A 25,149-nucleotide genomic window follows, 5' to 3' on the forward strand; every position below is an offset into this window, starting at 1 on the left:
AAACTTTTCTACGCTATTGCTGACATCCGACGCATGATTGTTGAGTTTCTCCTCCGATAAGCTTTGTATGTTTATGTGTGATGACGACACGTGTTCGTTATTCAGTTAAGTTTTATTTACATTTTTTGCAACAACAACGGTTATGCCAAAGTTCCGCGTGTTTTTCTGAGTTACGGTTTCTCGTCCTGGAAAAATGTTTACTAGTCTTAAAATATTCTGTTATTCTGGGGGGGGGGAACAAACAAACAAAAAAAACAAACAAAAAATTCGTTTGCTAATTTAGAAAGTGGTAAATCAGTAGAGACTTTTCCAGTGTAGTCATCGTGAAGAAGCAGAATAGTGAGCAGGAACCGGACGTCAAAAAAATAAATAAATAAATAAATAAATAAAAATAAATAAATAAAATAAAATAAAAAAGAAAAGAAAAAACGTTGAACGTTAGCAAACAAAAACAATAAAACAAAAAAAATGTAAATCAAAAGGCATGTGTGCTATTTTTAAATAGTCTTTTTTCAGGTTAAATTCAGCTTCACGATATCTTTTTTTCTATTATTAAATTGTTAGGTGGAAGCACAGAATAGTTACAAAACACCCATCCCATGTTAAGAATGGCTTTCAAAATAATAACGTTATTATTTCAGCACGGTGGCAAAAGAGCACAAGCCCCCCCCCCCCTCAAAAAAAAAAAATCCAAACTTACCCGAAGCAATCGTTTCCGTATCGCAGGATCGACATCCTGCTTCTTGTTTCGTGGGGTCGCCGGGTGATGGTCCCAGTCGGACCTTAAATCCGGATTTAGGGCGGCCTGTTCGACCCGCGCATTATTGTTATTAAACCAATTTTCATCACGGTAAGAAAAATAGGATGCGGCCAGAATGTGTCCGAGTACAATCCCCATGATGCTGCTGGTGGTAAGGTAAACCGGGTGCTTCCACCCGGACACACCAGAGCAGACACTTTATTATTTGTTATTTTGTGTAGTTTTCTTTCTCTTTTGCTTTTTTTCTTTTAAATACTACACACTGACAAAAACAAGGATAGTAACGTGTAGAAAAACACACTACAAGACACGCATGCACCCGGCACACGTTTAATACACGTAACGCAATAGCTTATCCTTGGAGGACGCACGATTCGCGGAAGAAACAAATCCCAGGGCGACGTCGGTGTACTTTCATAACACCGATCGTTGTCGGCATCATCATGATCATCATCATCGTGATCATCATCAACAGCATCATCATCAATATCATCATCCCATGTATTATTAGTAGTAGTCTTAGTAGTAAAATACGTACGTACACCAACACCACCCACTCTTCGTTTGAGTGGTTAGTTGGTTATTAAAAAAAGGCATAGCAACCAACGAGTAATTTGTTTCTTTCTCTTTTTCTATTCTCTCTCTCCCCCTCCCTCTCTTTCTTTCTCTCTCTCTCTCTCTCTCTCTCTCTCTCTCTCTCTCTCTCTCTCTCTCTTCTCGCTCTCTTTATTGTTTTCCTAAGCGTTTCACAACTTTCTTTGTTTTTCCTTTTCGTTAGCTATCTTTCTCTTACTTGTAGCAAACAACAATTATAAACTCAGTCAACTTCGTCTTCTTTTCGGTTGTCCCGGATAAATCACCTTTTGTTTTATCCTTGTTTTGTGAGCATTATTATTCCTCGCTCGTAATCGCTTATTCTAGTCCTTCTATTATATCATCGCGCGCATGCGCGTGCGCGCACACACATACACACACACACACGCGCATACACACAATATCTTTATCTCTTCGCGGTTCTGTTACAATATTTATTACATTTTTCGATGTTTATTAAAAACATTAAAAATACAGGAATTCACTGAAATTGCGCTTTATGGATCCGTACAGGGTGAACGTTCCCGAACAAAATAGCCGATCTACAAGCAAAAAAAAAAAAAAAAAAGAAAACAGGATTTATCTCCCATAGCAAAAGAAAAAATAAAATGCTTAACTGCCCTAAAACGTTAAAATGACCCGGGAAATGGATATATCGTTTTATGCTAAATCAATATACGTTAACGAAATCGATCCCCCGATTTAAATTCCAATTTTTTCTGTCTAGTTTTACACGTAATCGGCTAAAAAAAGGGGGGGGTAAAATCTTAATAGGGAGAAGAGGTATTTAGCTGAGCGAGTTAGCAAACATACAGCAGGACAGGCAATGAGAAATATTTTTCGTGTTGGCGCCCAGACTTGGGGTTAGTGGTGACTGGTGCGAACACTAACATTTGCTTTTATTAACGTGACTGATGTGTGCCGAAAAGGTTAATCAAGACATTAAAAATAAAAACATCGAAAAAAAAGTTTTAATTGTACCTATCCGTTATGAAATGAGATTCTTCAAAAAAAAATTTCACTTAATTTCATCAAGTAATTTTGTTTTTTGTTTTATTTATTTATTCATTTATTTTTTACAGGGAAAACAATTTGTTATGATACCGAGCAAAAGGTTCGATTTTTAGGGGGAAAAGCTAGTATTAAAGATGGGGAGGGAGTGTCGGTGCTTTAAATGGAGTTATCTCCCCGTGGCGTGTTCTAAAAATCAAAACAAAAATTTCAAATTTCAAAGATGTGTACCTTCAACGTACTGTCATAAAAACGTGTTTTTCCGGTGTAAAAAAAAATAAAAAAAATACTCTATCAAATCCAGTGAATTTTTTTTTTTTTTTTCGGAGATCTTCAGTTCAAAATGGATACGTAATACAACCTTTTTTCGATATTTTAATTGTTTTAATGTCTTGATTAAACTGTACAAGTGTCGCCGAGAAAGCTCATTTATCAACATTGCGAATTAAAATCGTTTTTAATATTATTATTATTTTAAAATCGATTTAAACATGAATAAAAATTTAATTAAATTTAAACGCATTCCTTTCCTTAACTCTATCAATAAAGTTCGGTTTGATTGACAGTACAAAAATTAAATAATTTAAAAAACATAAACACTGGAAAAGGTGTGTGCGACACGAGTGTGACAGAATCCTAAAAAGTCAATTTATAGTGTAGGTGTATCAGAATTTTGGGAGAATTTTTGACACCCCTACCACGAAACTGCGAACAAAATATTAAAAAAAAAAAAAAACTCATAATTTCTCTTTTAAAAGTGGGGTGTTTATTTTCTTTATGGATTATACTTCCAAAATAAACTATTAAAGTTGTATAAAAAGTAATAGAAATATATATATATATATTTTTAACAGTGTTTACAAAGTGACGGCGCGCTTCCATGCAGCCATTTTTTTTTACGTAATGAAATCAATTGAATTTTACGAGTTAAATATTTTTCAATTTTTAAACTTTAAAAATCTATCAAAATTTTTCTATTTATTCAATTTTTATGATATTTTCAGGGTCAATGTTAAATTTTATGCTCTTTCCAATAAACCGAATATAATATTTTAGAAAAACGTGTATTTTAAATCCCCCCCCCATTTTGAAATGTCTATTTAAATTTAAATAATCAATGTACTTTGGTACATTAATTATTATTATTATTATTATTATTATTATTATTATTATTATTATTATTATTAGTAGTAGTAGTAGTAGTAGTAGTAGTAGTAGTTCTATATATCATAAATTGAAGATAAAAGATCAATAAATAATATATTGTAAATTAACAAAAAAAAAAAAAAAAGTGCTGTTTGGAAATTTACCTGTAAAGTCCAAAGTGTAAAACCGTTTTTTTTTTTAAAACAACACGTTGATTTTGTTTTGTTTTTTGTTTTTTAATTGGGAGCCTATGTTCTGCTTATATTGTCCAGTAAGTAATGGACGATAACAACTGGGCTTGACCTTTACTCTTGATCTTAAATGGAATACGTACATCAAATCTGTTGCCAAGGCCGCTGGAAAAATGATCGGATCCTTCTATCGATCCAGTAGATATCTCACTGCTGATGCAATTCTCTATCTATATAAGAGCCAGATACGTCCAAGGATGGAATACTGTTGCCACATCTTGGTAGGAGCTGCTAGAAAAGACTTGTCCTGCCTTGATAGGGTTCAAAATAGACTTCGTGGCCTGGTGGGAGATGTCCTTTTCTCTTCGCTGCAACCTCTATCTCACAAAAGAGATGTTGCGAGTTTGTCTCTGCTTTATCGTTATTTTCATGGAAAGTGTTTGACTGAGCTTCAATCTATGGTCCCACCCTCGTCAAACTTTCACAAGAAACACTAGACTAGCTGAAAACGTTAACAATAAGTTTCCCCACTCTTTATCTGTGCCTAAACCTAAACATAGATTCCATGATCAAAGCTTCTTTCTTAGAACTGCACGCCTGTGGAATTGTCTTCCGTTTTCCTGCTTTCCAGATATCTATAATACGGTTGTCTTCAAGTCCAACGTGAACAAGTTTCTGATGAGCCGTTCCACTTAAGTTAACAAATTTACTGAACTTCCATTACTATCGTTTACTATATTGTCCTTTTGACTACTCTACACTCTTTAACCCTTATCCTTGAGTGGCCTATCGGCCTTGATAAGTGGTGACGCCTATGTAAAAAAAAACAAAAAAACAATTTTTTTTCTATTTCATTTAATATTTTCTTTTTTTAGATATCAAAAAAAAAAAAATTTTTTTCACTCGACAAAAAAGAATGAAAATATAATAAATCAAAAATTTATGTATTTCTTTGAGAAAAGAAAAAAAATTCCGGGAGTGTATTTTTTTTTTTTTTTTTTTTTTTTAAGGAATAATCTTATGAGTAAAATTTGACTATTTTTAAACTATGGGAACACATATTTTTCCAGGTACAAGGCTACACGCCTAATACGAACGTGTGGTTTTTATGTCCTTTTGTTCATCCGTAATTCAAAACAAGGGGAAAGATTACTTTCGGTTTTTCGAAAAATGCTTCCATGATCGCGCGTTTTTCAAATAGTCGTTTAAAAAATTCTTTTATTTAAAAAAATAAATGGAATTTAAGATATAAATATGGATAAATTCTTAACAATGAAGAATGGAACTACACATTGAATTTTGTTTTTAGTGATTTTTTTGAATTTATATCGATTTTTTATACTCAAAGGAAGAAAAATTCCGTTGATTTTCTTCAAATCTTTTTTAAACAAAGCCGATTCAAAAAAAAAAAAACAAATATTGCATGATTTGCTATTAAACCTGTTATTTTTTTTTTAATTTGGTCTTTGCTCCTTTAATTGAAAAAAATATTAGGGTTTGAATTACATTTTTCAAGTAGCTTGTAAAAATAGGAGGTCGAATTATTCAATTTTTTTCATGCATTCTTAAAATCGGTTACTGACACTGCTAGTGTATTGAGACCCTTAAAACTCAACTGCGTCCAGAAATTGTAACAAGGTTGAAGCTCTCTGTCTGTGCCTTAAACTAAACGCAATTTCCATAAACAAAGTTTCTTTCCAAAAACTGCCCGCCCATGGAACTCTTTACTGCGGAGTTGCTTTCCATACAGTTGTTTTCAAGTCCAATGTAAATAAGTTATTGTTGAACCATCCTATTAAATAATCAAATTCCACCACAATCGATCATCACGGTGTTGTCTCGCCAACCTACTAAAATGCATTAAGCCTAGGCACGGCCAAAACGGAAGAAGAGAGTAAGTATTTTTTTTACAGAGTCTCTCTTTAAAAATTTACCAAAATTCAAGTAACTACCCAATCAATACGAAATTTTCACCGATTATTAAGTGAAGAATGAACTTTATAACGGTATGCTTTTTCTTTTCATAATCTAAATATACTTAAAATAATACGCCGAAACTAAATAAAATATACTGTATTGTGGGGAGGGGGAGTTATAGATAAAAAAAAAAACAACTGCGCACGTATCAGATTTTAAGGTTGAAAATACGAATTTTGAATGTGTTTAATTTTTCATCCATTGTGTTTCGAAGTGTGAAATTCGTTGGACATTTTAATCATAATTCTTCTTTCAAATTAGCAACAAAATATATATATATATATATATATATATATATATATATATATATATATATATATATATATATATATATATAATTTCATTATTTTTATGAAAAACACTACTTTTAAATCTTGGAAAAATAAATTAATAATTTTCTTTTAGTAAGCTCAATATTACTAATATACCATTAAATAGGAAATGCTTTGAAAAATCGATACCAAAAAAGGAAAAATCGCTAAATAACTGTGAATTTTGCTAAAAATACAATAATTTCTATCAACAATTTGTTGTTACGTAATATTTCCTCACCTATGGTGGACTATAGAAGCCTACAAACAGTTGTTCTCTTCCCCTTTTCCTTTTTGCTGTGACTTGCGCTTGACTTAGTTTAAAGTGTGGGGGACTTTTGCATCTACCACACTCTCTCGTCCAGAAACACTTGATCCTGATGGCAAGACAAGGTCAAGACGACCAAGCAAAATACTAGATGCAGGAGTTATCTCCAACACATACGGTTCCTAGCATTCCCAAAATGGTCATCCATCTGGTACTGGCCAGCCTCATTGTTGCTTAACTTGGGAGGTTATGTAGGCAACAAATATGAAAAATATAATTAAATCTTTATAAAGTTGATTCTGGTCAAAGCAAACGTTAAAAATACACGGAAATTTGCAGGACTAAATAACTGTATTTTTTTTTTTTTTTAAATTACATTTTCACCCCAAACAAAGCATGTTGCCACTTTGATGTAGCAGGCTACTATCAGGGACATAAGCTACAGAGGTACTATGTAGGAAGTTGGGCAGCAAGATGTCGGTTCACGTCACACTTGAACTTCTGCATGTCAGTACAGTTGGGGAAGCAGGAACCCGGAAGGGAATTCCAAAGTTTAGCAGTTCTGGGAAAGAAACTACTGGAGTAGAAGGCTCTTTTACATCTAGGGATCTCTAGTGTGAGGGGGTGGGATTTAGCTGCTTGTCGGGGTTGTTGGAGGTATTTATGTCGTGGGGGTACAAGTGCTGGCAGTTCGTCAGAGCAAGCACCGTTAAAGTACTTGTAGAACAGACAGAGAGATGCAACATTTCTTCGATGGGACAGAGGCTGAAGTTTAAATGACAGTTCAGGACCTATCAGATTGGCGACTCTCTTTTGAACCTTGTCTAGGAGCGAGAGACTAGTAACAGATGCACCAGCTCAAATATGACAGCAATACTCGATAAATGGGCAAATGGTGGCCTTATAGAGGTACAGGATACTTTCGGGCGTTAGTAGTTTCTAGCACGGTAGAGAGAACCTACCTTCTTCGCAGCGGTCCTGGCAATATTCTCAATATAATTGTTCCAACACATGTTTCCTATGAACGTTAGACCGAGGAGTTTAAAGGATGTACTTTCAGATAAAGAGTCATTGGCCATTGCTATTGATGGTAGAGAAGACTTCTTGTAGTTAGTGAAGGAAACGAGTTTAGTCTTGGCAGCATTGAATGTGACCATCCATTATTGTCCCCATTGCACTACAGATCAGAGGTCATCCTCTAGTGTTTCTGCCATTTTTTTAGATATAAGTTCATTTGTTTTCCTGTCGTGTCTGTTATAGAGCGTGGTGTCATCAGCATATATACCCATCTCACACCCAATTTTGTCAGGGAGGGTATTTATGAATATTAGGAATAATAGCAGTCCAAGGATAGACCCTTTGGGCACTCCCGCATTTATATCATATTGTTTAGATGTACAACCGTCAAGGACAACCTGGATTTTTCTCTTATCTAAGAAGGATTTAATTATGTTAAGTATTCTTCCAGTGATACCGTATGATCTGATTTCCCTGAGAAGACCCTCATGCCATACCCTGTCAAAAGACTTAGATATATCTAGAGCTACCATTCTACCCTACCCCTCTTTGTCCAATGAATGGTATATATGTTCAGAGATTACATTAGGATGTCTGCTGTGGAACGCACTTGCCTAAATCCGTATTGTTTGTCGGTCAGAAATTTAGCATCTGTAAGGTGATGGACTAGAGTTTGGTTAATTATAGTCTCAAATATTTTGTCGAAAAGCGGGAGGAGACTAATGGGGCGATAATTTACTGGGTCAGTTCTTTCGCCAGAATTCTTGAAAACTGGTACCACAGAAGCAGTTTTCCAGCAGGCAGGAAAGCAAGATTCATTAAGGCATTTGTTGTAAAGTTTGGAGAGAACTGGAGTTGCTTCAGCGGAGCATTTTTTAATAGCACATCCGGGATGAGATCAGGTTCACATGCTATTGCAGTGTCAAGATTTCTTATGAATTGGATCCGGAGTCAGGTACTTTCTGGAGCAATGGAATGATCCAATTTCAGATCTGCCTTATCATCACGTGGTTTAGCTAACCAATCAACTATTTATTTTTCATATGCGTTTCTAGCCAGCCACAGTGTCGTCGCAGAATTACAACTGAACTTAGAAACGTGTCTTCACTTTAAAAGCATACGTAGGACAAGGAATATGCAATAGACTGACTTTTTTCATATACAGTGTAATCACGTTAGAACATCTGTTAACCGAATTCGGAATTGAACATTGAAAGATAGTAATCATATAGTTTTAGCCTCAGACAGACAGATACCATATTTCTATTATTAATAGATATAATTATACAGTTTCCACCTTAGACAGACATATACAAATTCTCTATTATTAACTAAAGTAAGTGTATAATTTCAGGTTGAAACACACAGATACCAAATCATTATTATCACTAGAAAGAAGTAATCGTATAGTTTGAGCTTTAGACAGATAAATATGAAAGATCCATTATTAATAGATATAATATCAATGTGTTACCATGAGTAATAACACACTTGATTCAACTATATGTTGCTAAAATTGTGGCCTGTTTATGATTGTTGCAATATTTTGGACATATAATGGGGTAGTTATTTAATTGCCGCACACATCGGCAAAATGTGGCACAGTGCCGGAAAGTGGGAACCCCGCAGGCTCCCCCTAAAGAAGGGGCACTCCTGCAATTTTAAAAATTGCCTGAGTAACCCCGTCGGCATTCCCCGTATGCATTGTATGTTTACGTATTCCTTTGGAACTAATTTGCTGCATCCACTTATTATGTGATTTACCATTTCGTCTCTTTGTACACTAAGTCTACATTTAATGCTTTTTATAGATTTTTTTCTATCTTCGATCTTATATATTTTATATATTTTATTTTGATCATGTTGTTTCTGTGCAGCTGTGAGTAGTGATTCTGTCTCTTCATTAAAGTTTTTGTAGGCATGTCTTCATGTTTCCGAGTGTATCTTCTTTGGTTTGTCTTGTAAATTTTCTATGTCGTTGCTTCTTTTCCCGTGGGATTCAAACTTTGTATTCTGAAATAAATTATTGGAAAATTTATTAAAGTGTACACATCAACATGCAGCCTGTTATATTATTTGGTTGTCCAAAAAGTTTGTAAACACTTGCAAAAAAATTGAAATTTTACTCGCCAAATAATAACCAAAAAATACAAAAATTAATTCTTAAAATAATGGCCAACATTTTCTCAGGACTTTCTGCCATCGATCTGTAAGCTTTTGGATTTTGTCAAAGTACCAGCTTTGAATCAAAAAAATTTTTGACATGCTTCCTCGACTCGGCAGACCTTCCTCAGGAACCAGACAAAGTGTTTCATTGAGCAGAAAAGGAGATAATATGATGGAGCACAGTCAGAACTATCATCATCATCATCATCATCATCATCACCACCACCACCACCACCAACACCACCACCACCACCAACACCACCACCACGCAGTCCTTCATAGCTGAAGGCAGGGTTTTAATTCTTTATCCTACAGTGTTGTAGCATTCCAAACAATGTGGAAAGTTTCCTCACAAGTAGTGAATGGGTAGTTACCAGGGTTGTTGCCTTTGGTAATGTTTTTGTTCAGATCTGGCCTTTATTTTTGCCTTTATTTCTTCCAAATTTTTCATGTTCATATTCATTACCTTTAGGTGGTGCTTTATCACATCTTTGTAGTGGAGTTTCTGCTCACCAATCTTTCTGAACCCATTTCCCAATTCTCTATACAACAGGATCGTTTTGGATGCAATCGTTTTCCATTATCGCCCCATGGCCAGTCAATCGTAGTTGTGTGGTAGCAAATACGGTTTCTATGCTGTCCATGTTGGCTCTGTTGAATACTTCAACATTTGATATAAGATCATTCCATTTAATTTTCATAATTTTTCTTAGATGTCGCTTTTGTATTGCTTCCAACCTCTTTATTGTGGTCCTGTACAGTGTGTAGGTTTCTGCTGAATATAGTAGAGCAAGTAATACCACTGCTTTATGAACTTAGCATTTTGTTTTTTGTCTAATGTCGTTCCTTGAGCATAATCATTTTTCTAGTTTTCCGAACAAAGCACATGCACTCTGGATGTTGATAGTTAGTGTACTTCCCAGTTATTTAAAGTTTACTATCACTTTTAATTCCTCACCATTTATCATGATCGATGGATCTCATGGGTGTATATTGTCAGGTGATGGTCTATATATTACCTCAGTTTTCCCTGTATTTACCTGGACCAATTTTCTGTGTCATTCTCCAAAACGAGCTTACTATGTTTTTGATTTGGTCCTTGCTGTGTGTCACCAAGGCTGTGTCATCTGCAAATAGCAGTTGTGTTATCAGCTCATTTTGAGTCTTTATCCTTTGCTCACAGTTGTACTAAGTTGAATAGTTTGCCATCGAATCTTGAGCGAATAAAAACGCCTTCATCCGTATCTTGATGGAGCTTTAGTAATACTGTGGTTAGGTTGGATGTGGCAGAACCTCAATGCCGTTTTCAAATTTGTCATTGGTGTTCCTGACGGTGCATGGCGTGCATGGCTTGGCATTGCCCTTCTGCATCAAAGCGTGCTTTCAGTTGATCAGGTACTTTTGCTTCAACTTTTTGTAGATCTGTTCCAGTTGCTTACAGTAAAGTTCAGCACTGATGGCACGATCATTCGGAATCAACTCAAAATGCATGATTCCTTCAAAATTACACCAAACACACAACAAAACTTTCTTGCTGGATCGATCTTGTTTTGGAACCGATGGTGTCTCTTGCTCTTTCTGAACCCATCGCTTGTCTCGATGTGTTGCACCAGATAGACCCATTTCTCATCCGATGTCACAAGGCGCCTCCAAAAACGCTCATACAATGAATTGCTAAGTAACAGACGGCAAATTTTAACTCATCTGTTGGCTTGTGTTTCGATGAGTTTGTGCAGATCTTGGTGCAGTTTTTTGTGAACAAAATCAAGTTGCTTCAAGTGTCGGTGAATTGTCAATTTGCCAACTCCAAGCTAATCAGCCAATTCTTGAGTTTTCGTTGAAGGTGCAATATCCAACCCAGTTTGCAAGTTTCCATCATTCAACTTTAACGGCCATCCCAAACAAGCCTCATCCTTAAGACTCATGTCGCCAGAATCGTAACGTTTGTACCATTTTGAGATCGTCCAATATGCAATTGTTCCTTCACCTTCGGCAGCACAAATCTCTTCTGTGGCTTTCCTAGTTGAAAGATCTCGCTTCCAGCAGTAATGAATTAAAACTTGCAGCTCAATTTTACCGATCGCCATCTGGAATAGAAAGATGATGATCATTATAGCAATATAAATGAAAAAAAAAAAAAAAACAATTAAAAATTTCATAAAATTTCAATTTTTCATTATAATAGTTGGACTTATTTGGACTACTGTTTTCATCAAGGTTGTATTCTTACAACGTTTCGGCTTGTGTAACCTCTATCCTTCTTCTTGTCAAACTCGGGAATCGTTACATGGGACTTGGATATCTATACGAATTTTGAACTAAACACATGGATAGACTGTTCTCATTCTATCAACTATGACAAGGTAGAAGAAATTTTTCTTTATCATATTCTTAATGTACGCTGTATCTTCAACCTCCATAAAACTGTCACTTAGAACTGATTACTACTTAATGCTTTACTCGTTGTGCTATGGATTCAACTAAAAAATTCAAAACATCTAGCATTCTAATGAAAATAGAAAAGTTCTTTTGAATTAAAAATTTTGAATTTAAAATTTTGAATTTTAATTTTTTTAATTTTAATTTTGAATTAAAAATTTTGAATTCTAAATACGAATTTGAAATTTTGAATTCTAAATTTTGAATTTTAAATTTTGAATTTTAATTTGGAATTTTAAATTTGGAATTTAAATTTTTTAATTTAAATTTTTTAATTTAAAATTTTGAATTTTCATTTTGAATTTTCATTTAAAATTTTAAATTTGAAATTTTGAATATTAATTTTGAATTTAAAATTTTAAATTTTGAATTTAAAATTTTGAATTTTCATTTAAAATTTTAAATTTTGAATATTAATTTGGAATTTTAAATTTGGAATTTCAACATTTGCATCTTATTTGTAGCTTATAATGGATTTTGTTTAATTGTCACATTTTAAATCCAAAAGATGCTGGAAAACAACTTTCTATTCTCATTCTACTTAGCAGCATGCTACATGCTTCAGAGTTCTGAATTATAAAAGAGTCTTCCAGGATAACCAGAGAACACTACAATAACAAGTGTAACATAAAATGACCTTACTAAAAATAAAAATAATAATTATTTTTTAACTAATATGAAACATCCCCTATCTATATAAAAAAGCGTATTCTACCCCTAAAATTAAAACCCAAATTAAAAAAAAGTAAAACCAAATTTGAATAAGCTATGTTTGCATTCTTGTCTTCCTTTTTTCTTAATTTAAAAAAAAAAAAATGTAACATAAATTAACATTTTACGTCAAATGTTTTCTGAATAACGTAATAATTAAAAAAAAATTGTGTTCACTCCAAAAATGGTGAACTGCCACGGAAATATAAGGAGATACTGTGATAGAGGCCAGATTTATAGAGGGAGAGGAAAAGCTGAGTATGGAATCGGACAGCAATATGTTTGTTCACATTACATTTAAATTTCTGTACGTTGATACAGTTGGAAAACAAGGAGTAGAAAGAGAATTCCAAAGGTAAACAACTTGAAGAAAGAAACTATTAGAATAGAAAATTTTCTGCCATCTGGAGAATTCTACAGAGAAGGGATAGGATTTTGCTTTTAGTCATCCGACTCTTGATGTATTTACTTTGGGGAAGATACAAGTGAAGTAAGTTTATTTTAGCACATTTCGTAGAAGTTCTTGTAAAACAAGCATGTAGATGTAACACTGCAGCGATGTGACAGAGGTTAGCGGTTGGCAGACGGTTTAGGACCTGTGTGGTCAGAAAATTTTTTTTACAATTTGTCCAAAAGGGAGAAGCTAGTAGTTTTTGTACCAGCCAAGATGTGGCAAAAATACTCCATGCATAAACGAATGGTAGTTTTATAGAGATATATATACTGTCAGACATGAGAGATTTTTTTTCTTTTTCAATCTGGACGTAATTTGATTCACTTTATGTTTTAATCTATTTAATGTTGTCCCTTAATTTTTTATTTATTTTTAAATCTTACTAAAATGAAAGGTAACATGTTTGGTGGAAGAAGGGTCATCTCTCAGATAATTCTTTTAAAATGTAAGAGGTGAAGACTCCAAATACTTAAAGTCAATCAAAAGCATATCACTGCAGCATAAAGCCATTTAAAAACGGAGCTTACATGATTAAACTTATGAACTTAGAAAAGTGTTAATTTTGTGGAGTTATGTGCCCTTGTAAGGTCCTAAAATGGGTTGAATTTGTTAACATTTTAAGAATTTATTTAATTTTATGTAATACTAGAAGGCTGTCGAGCGTTGCTCGGTCATAAGATATGCCGAGAAAGGAGCCATGGCACAGTGGTTAGAGTACTCGGAAAAATCAGTTGTCAAAGTGTTATTCTCCTGAAGGTTGAATGTTCAATTCTCACTGTGGCCAACCGAAAAACACAATTGAGAATTACTTAGGATATCTATCCAGTCATGGCTGACTGAACGAGAGCATACTACCCCCATGAAATAAATAAAGGGTTCCGTTCAAAATTCCGTCCAAATTTCCGAGTTTGACAGAAATATTCCTGAATTCAACAAGATACACCTGTAGAAGGTCGGAGGTTATATCGATCGAAACGTTGTGAAAATGACATTGAAGATGAGACCAATAGAAGAATCCAAATAATACGAAGTTGCGGATCATCAATCCATTGTTATGTATTCCATTCATACTCTTAAGATATGAACGCTCCTATCCTGAAAGCTATAAGTTAAATATAATTACTAATCTTCCTCTAAACTTACGTATTTTTGGTTATAGTCAGTTAATGTACTTCCTGATTTCTGGCGTAGCGTTACTGGAAACGGTGACAAGGCAAATCAGTTCCTTCACTTTTATTAATCTTTAGTATTTTTATCATAGAGCGATTTATTGAAATAAGATATAAGAAAAGAGCATTATTAAAAACTATATAAAAAAAATTAACAAACGTATACAGATAAAAATAACACAATTAGTCTTTATTTACACTTTTAATAGGAAAATTTAAAAAATAATTTCTTTTTTATTTTAACTGAAATTTGATGAGAAATATGTTTCTGAAATTATAAACTAAAAGTTCTTTTTTAATTTTAAAACTAAAAGTTTTTTTTTAATTTATATAATAAATATATGTTTATGAAAGTATAAAAATAAAATTATTGAAATAAAAAAAGATCGGAAAAACACAATAAAAAAAAGGAGTAAATGCACAGGGGAGATATAGGAACTGATTTGCATTGTGACCGCTTCCGGTAGCGCTACACCGGAAATTAGGAAGTACGTAAGCTGACTATTACCGTGGTTTTCCTTACATAAACTACGAAGGTTGCTAAGTCATGAAACAAAGCCAAACCACTTGTATCTGCTCTAAAGTTTATTTAAATGCTGTACACCTTTATTTCCAAAGGGTACAGATATACTTCATTCGTTAGTCTCAGAATTAGATAAATTAAAACTCAGTAAAGTATATGAAAAAAAATTTTTTTTTACCTATCTCCTAACAATTTTAACAAGATTGTAGGTTTTATCAAGGCTCAACGTTTTATTGCGGAATAGGTTGTACCCAGAACGTGCAAAGGAATCGCATAGAAACAACGTTACCAGTTCATTCAATTGTTTTGCGAATCCGCGCCTGACACGTCTTTATTTCCACCATGCAAATGTGTAGCAGAAGAGACACCCCGTGGTTTGAGAGTTTGAATCTGGTTTATGAACTCAGTGCTGATTTGTACAAGCACTCAACTTTCGTTCTGGCTTGCCCAATCAGAGGTTATTTCTCGGGCGAGCTGAGCATGTGGTAGAAGAAGAAGAAGAAGAAGAAGAAGAAGAAGAAGAAGAAGAAGAAGGTTAAACGCACGGCAACTCTCTCTTTCTTGGGTTGCACGCCGTACTGACAACATCTTCACGTGAGCCGGACCAACCCCCAAACTTCTCTCTTGGAGTGCAACAAAACCCACCTGGGCCTTTGGCCTTGGATTCGACTTTGACAAGGAGATAAATAATTCAGCATTACTACTACCAGACTCTGACTGCACTATGGTCCACACACATTAATTCTTTTCTGTACATGTATTCTTTCTACCCTTTGATCTCCGTCAATATTCATGTATTCATTCTACAACTAACCCTCCTCTCCTTTTCTTCACTTTTACGAATGAAGATTATCAGTAAAAAATTTTGCAACTGTTAGAATGAGACCTTGTTATTTTATTCAATGTTTTGGTGATCCCGACGTGATACAAACATGCAACCTTAAATAGACGTTTGTTATCACTTATTCTAGAAATGCACAGATGACCAGAGGACGACGGATCCTGATGCAGAGACTTCTCTTCGATTTTTACCAGAGCTCAGTTAGCCATGTGGCAGTTATATACAATCCGGTGCCAAACTTGTCTATCAAGAATTTAAGAAATTATCCTCCCCCCCCTTCTCCACAACAGAATAAATACGCCTATTTAGTTGTCTTCGTACAATAGCAGAGTTACACATATGTTATTTTTTTTTTTAATGTGGAGAAAATCCACTCTCCCAAATCAAAAGTTGTGTGCGGGGAAAAAAACAGAGAAAGTTGTCATTTTACTATTATATACGACAAATTAAGGCACGATAAAGATACGACAAATAGTTTCTGCTGATTCTTGATATTTAGGCACATTATTTGAGCCACATGGGATTCTTATGTGAAGAAGAACGAAAATAATTTAGACGGTCTGGCATGCCGTTTTTTTTTTTTTTTTCACAACAAATCTTTGCAAAATATAAGCAAGTTCTTTTTTTTAGATCGATTGGCCAAGGTTTGTGGGAATTAAATAATTTGTTGATGCATATCTACAAGTTATACATCCCAATCACGCATCCCTTCCTATTGACTCATCACCGCTCCCCGCTAAAAACGTGGTACCAAAGAGTCGAGAAGGGTCAAGGAGGATGGAAAGACCAAGGAGAGAGCGCTCAACAAGAGAGAAGAGAACTAGGATTTTAGGGAGGCTTAGTGCCACTCAAATTCCAGTATAGACCAATGGCCACTGCCAGCGACAAATCAATGGTAAATGTCTGTTGCGATGACGCAAATTTATTTGCAAATGCTATCGAAGGAGGTGGAGATAGCTGGACGTTTGGGGAGACTTGTTGTCACTCAGCTTCCATAACACACCACAGGTTTCCAATCAGATCTTTGATGACTTGTGTGAAAGCTCCATGTGAGCCAATAATAATAATAAAGAATTGCCAGAATTTTAACTTTAAGCAACATTCATGAAGTGGGCAGTGACTGTCTGTCTCGGTACACTAAAAGCCACCGTTTTATGTTTCTGGCAGAAGAGCAAGAAGGAGAACATTCCTGTTCTTATATAAAACCAATTACGCTGCCTTGTGTCAGAAGATCAGCAAAGATTTAATAACTAAGTACTTTAATTCCAGTCGGCCATTTCAGCTATTTAATTGGCACGTGGCCAAGTGTGAAAAGCCTTCCCAGGACTGATTGGATTATTTGATAGTAGCTCCACAAATCCAGGACACTGAGGGGTGGGGTGACATATAGTGTCTGTGTTGCTGTCCCAGTTTAAAAAGTCATTTTTTTTTTTTAAATTTAGTTTCGTTGTAGTTTTGTTTTTACAGAATGGTCGCTCAAGTATCTCTACCTATTATATTATTATGATTGGTGAAAATTAAACAGTTTCTTACTTGTTACGTGCTGCTTGAGAATATTTCGACAAAGATCACTCGTAAAGATGTATATGGTGAAAAATGTTTCATATTAGAAAGATATATGTCCCAATACAGAAATTAAAAACACTTACTTAAAATAATATTCATAGAAACCCACCTCCAACATAATAAACTCCTCAAGCAACGTGCGTAATAACTCACGCCGCCATATTTCGATTTTGATTTCGAATCAAATATGGCGGAGTGACATATTGTTTTAAATTTCTGTTTTTACTTCTTCAAATTCTTTTTCTTTTTGTTTTTTTCCTGTTTTCATTGCATATATTGAACTTTGAAGCGTTTTTCAGTCATACTTATTTGTCTTTGGAGAGTTATTTAGGGATATGAGGAAAATATCTTCTGCTATAGGACGAAACACTTGTAAGATAAAATGTAATAAAAATTTAGGCGCCTATCAAAAGTTAAAATATGTAAAAAAAAAAAAAAAAAAATTAATTTATAGGACCAAAATGAAATATGCAAAATTTATGAGAATTCTGAATTTTTTATATGAGGTGTAAATGCCAAAATGCCAAAATGCCAAAACATGGCGACTTTTACACCTGACGAAGATCGGAGGTTATGTCGACCGACACGTTGCGCAGATAACATTCAAGATGAGAACAATTATCCGATTAATCTAAACAATACAAACATTTATGAGTGTGAATTGGTTCTGTGATTTGGTATTTGGAATGAAAACTAATAATAATAATAATAATAATATATATATATATATATGTGTGTGTGTGTGTGTGTGTGTGTGTGTGTGTGTATGTATGTATGTATGTATGTATGTATAATAAAAATTACAATTGAATTTATCAAAATGATCCAAGATGGTAAAATTAAAGTATATTATAAATATTAAAGAAATAATATTTATAAAATTATCTCAGCCAGATGTAAAAGATATATATATCGACAGCAATAATATCGCAGCTCACAAGGACCATGAAAGCCAACAAACCGGAAATCCAAGACTCAAGTGTCGCCCTCATTTCTTTCTTCTTTTTTTACACGGTGGTCACCACTTATCAAGGCCCGGAAGCCATTCAGGGATAAGGGTTATTGCAAGTACATTACGTTAGTGTGGAGATTTGATGAAGTGTTTACTTAAGGAAGCGGTTTATTAGGAATTTGTTACCATTGCACTTGAAGACATCCAAGTTGTAGTCATGTGGGAAGCAGGCATACGGAACAGTTCCACAGGCGTGCAGTTCTAAGAAGAAGCTTTGTTCATGGAATCCACGTTTTGATTTAGGCACAGATAAAGAGTGAGGGAAATTTTTCACAGTGGATTCAGCTAGACGGGTGTTTTTCGTGAAAGATTGGCGAGGGGGGACCAGAGATTAGAGTTCAGACGAGCACCTGCCATGGAAATAACGATAAAACAAGGATAGGCTCGCAATGTCTCTTCTGTGGAAGAGAGGTTGCAGGGTAGAGAAAAGGGCATCCCCCACTTAGCCACGAAGCCTATTTTGTACTCTGTCAAGGCAGGATAGGCTGTTTTTAGCAGCTCCTGCCCAGATATGGCAGCAGTACTCCATCCTTGGACGCACTTGGCTTTTATATAGATAGAGAATTGCATCAGTAGTGAGATATCTTCTGGAGCAGTAGAAGGATCCCACCATCTTTCCAAGCGACCTTGGCAACAGACTTGATGTACGTGTTCCCTTTCAGATCAGAAGTAAAGGTCAAACCCAGAAGCTTGTCAAAACACTGGGCCTCTCCCAGACGAGAGCCATCCATCCCAATTGATGCCAGATGGGGATCAGAGCGTTGATGATGTAAGGATAGGAGTTTGGTTTTAGATGCATTAAAGGTAACCAGCCACGTCTTCCCCCACTGAACCACGCGCTCGAGATCAGAGGAGAGAGAATCAGAGAGAGCTTTGTCATTTACAGCCTTTGATGTGTTGCCGTAGATGGTCGTGTCATCAGCATAGATGTCAACGAATGATTTAAGTATCTGTTTAGGGAGATCGTTGATGTAGATCAGGAAGAGAGTTGGGCCCAGGATTGACTCCTGAGGGACTCCAGCATTAATACTGCAGGCCTCTGATTTTTGTCCACCGACCACTATTCTTATGAGCCTATCGGAGAGGAATGATTTAATGATTGAGAAAACATTTCCAGTTATACCGTAGCTGGAAATCTTGTGAAGTAGACCCTTATGCCATACCTTGTCGGAGGCCTTTGATATGTCAAAAGCAATTGCCCTAGAAAGGAAGCCTTTGTCAAGAGATTCACTAATCCTGTGAGATATAACCGCCAGCACATCTGCTGTAGATCTTGCAGAACGGAAACCATATTATGTGTCACTTAGAAGGTTGTTTCTGCTGAGGTGGTTGACTATTTCTCTATTCAATATGGATTCCAACAACTTACTCATAACACACAGGATACTTATTGGTCTGTACTGAGAGGGAGATGACCTATCACCTGAGTTCTTAAATACAGGGCAAACTGATGAGGTTTTCCAGCATTTCTCCTTAAGGCAGCGCTTAAACAGTTTCCAGACGTAATTTGGGCTCATCATCATCATGAGGGCGGCGAAACTCGAGTCCTGGACTTCCTGTTTGTTGGCTTTCATGGCTCTTTGAGCTGCGATATATATATATATATATATATATATATATATATATATATACATACATATATATATATATATATATATATATATATATATATATATATATATATAAATTGTAGCGAATATGAAAATATACTATGTGATACTATCATTTTCCATTTTTTGTATTGATTTTGTAAAAATATTATTTGCATGCTCGATTATAAAAACTGATAATCATGAAGCTTAATAATTAAATGAATAAATTTTGACTTACCGAGTTTTAATAAATTAAATTTTTTGATTAAAAACTATTAAAAGGTATATATATATATATATATATATATATATATATATATATATATATGTATATATATATATATATATATATATAGGTTAGATAAAAAAAAAGAAGATTAGAGAAAAAGAAGGTTAGAGAAAATTACGTTTTGAAACATTTAAGAACAGACATTCCTAAGATGCGCCAATTTAATCTGCACATTTAGTTATGAAAATATTTAAAGAACATCTTTGCATATATATGTGAATAAAATTCTAATATTTGATAACGTTTTTGTAGCGACGCAAGTGTTGGGTCCGCTTCTCCAAACAATACCGCCGCTATATTCAGTATGGATAGCACGAGGTCGGAATAAAAATGAGGAAAGACAATGAAAAAGAAACAGTATTAATAAAAGAACTGCTGAATTTGCATATATATATATATTCCCTTAAGTAATCCAATTTATCAGATTTCCATTACTATAGATGACTGACATGTTCCTCTTGGCCTTCGTACACTCATTAACTCTTATCCTCGAGTGGTCCTCGGGCCTTGATAAGTGGTGACTCCTTTGTAAAAAAAATCCTACTGCTTTACTTTTTTGTTCGAACGACTTGTCTTAAGAATATCCTCCCTGCACACTCTCTCTTCAATCTTTCCAACATGCAGACATTTAAATGAAATGTGAACAAAAATCTCGCCGCACAGCTCCTTTCTTAGGTTAATCCCTCCATAAATCTAGCCTCTATCACAGCAGCGATTGGCTTTATTTTGAGTAAATTTAAAAACGAATATCTGTAGCGAACAAAAAAGTGTAATCTATTTCCTAATTATTAATGCATTATTGAATATTATAAGTAAAATATTACTGTGAAACCTTAAGCCGAAATTAACTTTGTTCATCACAATGGCGTCTGAGAGTAAAGACGATTACTCAGTCCAGTGACGTGACACGTACGTCGCCGGCTCTGAGAATAATGTACATATACCCACCCCCACCTCACTAAACGATCAGATTGCTAGAACGCATTGATAATATTTACTTCTTTCCCACCGCAGGAAAGTTTGGTACAAAGCCGAAGGTGGAGAGAATTAAAACAGCAACCCTTTAAAAAAAAATTAAAAAAGAAGCAATCTGGCCTCCTAAAAATAACCTCGAAACCCTCATCGGCATTCCCGGTCGGGACGCCCCAGGTAGTTAGCAAAAAACAAACTCCATCCTCAAAGATGGGGGGGGGACAAGGTTTGGGAAGGTGTACCTCCTAGAACTCCTCAGGACATTACCTCAGCCCTACAGATAAAATTCATTTAAATGACCCAGTTTCTGCTGGACCATTTGTCGAGATCGGATCTCGAGTGGTGTGTATACCGTCAACGATGGTGCATGACTGCTAATTGACTAATTTGGTAATTTTATGAAAAATATGACATCAAAACAAAATGCATTAATTTTATTCCAATGTATTCAGAATAAAACAAATCTCGTGCTTTGAAAATAATATATGAAAAACTCTAGGGGCCCCTTTCACCAACAACCTCATTAAAAACAAAAAAAAACGAATTAAATTGTAACACAAGAGCAAATACTCGGAGATATAGGAAAAACAGGACAAAAATGCGAATTGGAATTTGTGATATATATATATATATATATATATATATATATATATATATATATATATATATATATATATATATATATATATATATACAATTGAATCTAAGTCTGCATCCCTCTTCTTAACTTTCTTTCGTTCTCCAAATATTTGGCAAACCGGGGAGCATTCTCTGGCCGACGTATTTCCCGTAAGCTTAATAAGCAACTAGATTTGCTTATTCGCTCTAGATTTGGGCACGACTATGATGCTAAATGCAAGAATATTCTTAATTATTCTAATCTTGTGTTTTCAAAAGTTGAGACTGCAGTGTTGGCTAAGGTGTTGAATTCATGTGTTATCCCCACATATATTGATAAAGAAGAAACACTTGCAGCATTTGAAGTTTTATTTTTCCAACTTAAGCATCATAGTCCTATCTCCCCTGATCATGTAACAACTGTTAAGGCTAGTCTTAAAGACTTGGCCTTTTGTTATTCCAATTCGCTTATTTGTTCAGGTGGTTTTCTTTGGTCCAGTTCCAGTACGCATTTCAAAACGATTAAATCATTGAAACCGAATAAAGATATTTATATATGTGAACCGGACAAAGATGCTGATGTCGTAATTATGAATCATGTAGACTATGTCTAGAAAATGTTAATTATTTTGAATGATGTAAATAAATTTGTTCGCATTGGCCCTGCGACAACACTAATAAGAATAAAATTAAGATCCAGAAGCGCCTTTTATACTTTTAAGAAATACTTTTTCCCAAAGAGATCTATGACAAAATAAGGACTTCTGGTTCATTAAGGCCTAGATTTTATAGCCTTCCTATAATACATAAAGAAGGTCTCCCTCCTAGACTTATTTTGTCTATGACGGGGTCTGTCCAACACTACCTAGCCAAATGGCTATTTACTATTATCGAACTAGTTCATGCTCTATACACTAAATATTGGATTACCGATTCATTCAGGTTGGTTGAATATTTACATAATTTGTAGCCTAACATGCCTTCATAGCTCAGGCATTAAAGTGAATCGTTTTGGTTTTGATTCTTGGTAGTGGCACACAAGTCTTTACTTTTTAAATTATTACTGTATATTGGGTCCAATATAATATAATATAATATTAATCTACATTAATCAAAATATTATATTTAAGCGTATTTTACGACCGGTCAATGTCGGGCGGCCTGCTAGTATATATATATATATATATATATATATATATATATATATATATATATATATATATATATATATATATATATATATATATATATAATTTCCTAACATATTTTTCACTTCCTAACACTTTTTTCATTTCCTAGCATATTTTTCACTTCCTAACACTTTTTTCATTTCTTAGCATATTTTTCATTTACTAACACTTGTTTTCATTTCCTAACATATTTTTCATTTACTAACACTTGTTTTCATTTCCTAACATATTTTTAATTTACTAACACTTGTTTTCATTTCCTAACATATTTTTCATTTACTAACACTTGTTTTCATTTACTAACACTTGTTTTCATTTCCTAACATATTTTTCATTTACTAACACTTGTTTTCATTTCCTAACATATTTTTCATTTACTAACACTTGTTTTCATTTCCTAACATATTTTTCATTTACTAACACTTGTTTTCATTTACTAACACTTGTTTTCATTTACTAACACTTGTTTTCATTTACTAACACTTGTTTTCATTTACTAACACTTGTTTTCATTTCCTAACATATTTTTCATTTACTAACACTTGTTTTCATTTCCTAACATATTTTTCATTTACTAACACTTGTTTTCATTTCCTAACATATTTTTCATTTACTAACATTTGTTTTCATTTACTAACACTTGTTTTCATTTACTAACACTTGTTTTCATTTACTAACACTTGTTTTCATTTACTAACACTTGTTTTCATTTCCTAACATATTTTTCATTTACTAACACTTGTTTTCATTTCCTAACATATTTTTCATTTACTAACACTTGTTTTCATTTCCTAACATATTTTTCATTTACTAACACTTGTTTTCATTTCCTAACATATTTTTCATTTACTAACACTTGTTTTCATTTACTAACACTTGTTTTCATTTACTAACACTTGTTTTCATTTACTAACACTTGTTTTCATTTACTAACACTTGTTTTCATTTACTAACACTTGTTTTCATTTCCTAACATATTTTTCATTTACTAACACTTGTTTTCATTTCCTAACATATTTTTCATTTACTAACACTTGTTTTCATTTACTAACATATTTTTCATTTACTAACACTTGTTTTCATTTCCTAACATATTTTTCATTTACTAACACTTGTTTTCATTTACTAACACTTGTTTACATTTCCTAACATATTTTTCATTTACTAACACTTGTTTTCATTTACTAACATATTTTTCATTTACTAACACTTGTTTTCATTTCCTAACATATTTTTCATTTCCTAACATATTTTTCATTTACTAACACTTGTTTTCATTTACTAACACTTGTTTTCATTTCCTAACATATTTTTCATTTACTAACACTTGTTTTCATTTCCTAACATATTTTTCATTTACTAACACTTGTTTTCATTTCCTAACATATTTTTCATTTCCTAACATATTTTTCATTTACTAACACTTGTTTTCATTTACTAACACTTGTTTTCATTTCCTAACATATTTTTCATTTACTAACACTTGTTTTCATTTCCTAACATATTTTTCATTTACTAACACTTGTTTTCATTTCCTAACATATTTTTCATTTCCTAACATATTTTTCATTTACTAACACTTGTTTTCATTTACTAACACTTGTTTTCATTTCCTAACATATTTTTCATTTACTAACACTTGTTTTCATTTACTAACATATTTTTCATTTACTAACACTTGTTTTCATTTCCTAACATATTTTTCATTTCCTAACATATTTTTCATTTACTAACACTTGTTTTCATTTACTAACACTTGTTTTCATTTCCTAACATATTTTTCATTTACTAACACTTGTTTTCATTTCCTAACATATTTTTCATTTACTAACACTTGTTTTCATTTCCTAACATATTTTTCATTTCCTAACATATTTTTCATTTACTAACACTTGTTTTCATTTACTAACACTTGTTTTCATTTCCTAACATATTTTTCATTTACTAACACTTGTTTTCATTTCCTAACATATTTTTCATTTACTAACACTTGTTTTCATTTACTAACATATTTTTCATTTCCTAACATATTTTTCATTTACTAACACTTGTTTTCATTTACTAACACTTGTTTTCATTTCCTAACATATTTTTCATTTACTAACACTTGTTTTCATTTACTAACATATTTTTCATTTACTAACACTTGTTTTCATTTCCTAACATATTTTTCATTTACTAACACTTGTTTTCATTTCCTAACATATTTTTCATTTCCTAACATATTTTTCATTTACTAACACTTGTTTTCATTTACTAACACTTGTTTTCATTTCCTAACATATTTTTCATTTACTAACACTTGTTTTCATTTCCTAACATATTTTTCATT

The 25,149-nt window shown here is 33.5% G+C and overlaps 1 protein-coding gene and 1 long non-coding RNA gene across 19 annotated transcripts in view; one reads left to right on the forward strand and one right to left on the reverse strand.

Moving 5' to 3' along the window:
* LOC145258350 (cGMP-dependent 3',5'-cyclic phosphodiesterase-like) overlaps window positions 1–1,385 on the reverse strand; it is an 889,144-nt gene extending 887,759 nt beyond the window's left edge. For 11 of the 18 annotated variants that reach the window (XM_080116604.1, XM_080116599.1, XM_080116600.1 and 8 more), the window contains exon 1: window positions 701–1,345. In XM_080116604.1, the coding sequence (XP_079972730.1) occupies window positions 701–898 (198 nt within the window). In that variant the 5' untranslated portion in view covers window positions 899–1,345. Of the gene's footprint in view, window positions 1–700 lie in introns of all 18 variants that reach the window. The other 7 variants (XM_080116609.1, XM_080116610.1, XM_080116607.1 and 4 more) reach the window with 3 other exon arrangements.
* The window catches only part of LOC145258579 (uncharacterized), a 48,829-nt gene that overhangs the window by 701 nt on the left and 22,979 nt on the right, over window positions 1–25,149 (forward strand). The window lies entirely within an intron of this gene.

Source organism: Euprymna scolopes, chromosome 3 (assembly GCF_053919585.1).
Source record: "Euprymna scolopes isolate OS-2025 chromosome 3, ASM5391958v1, whole genome shotgun sequence".
NCBI lineage: Eukaryota > Metazoa > Mollusca > Cephalopoda > Sepiida > Sepiolidae > Euprymna > Euprymna scolopes.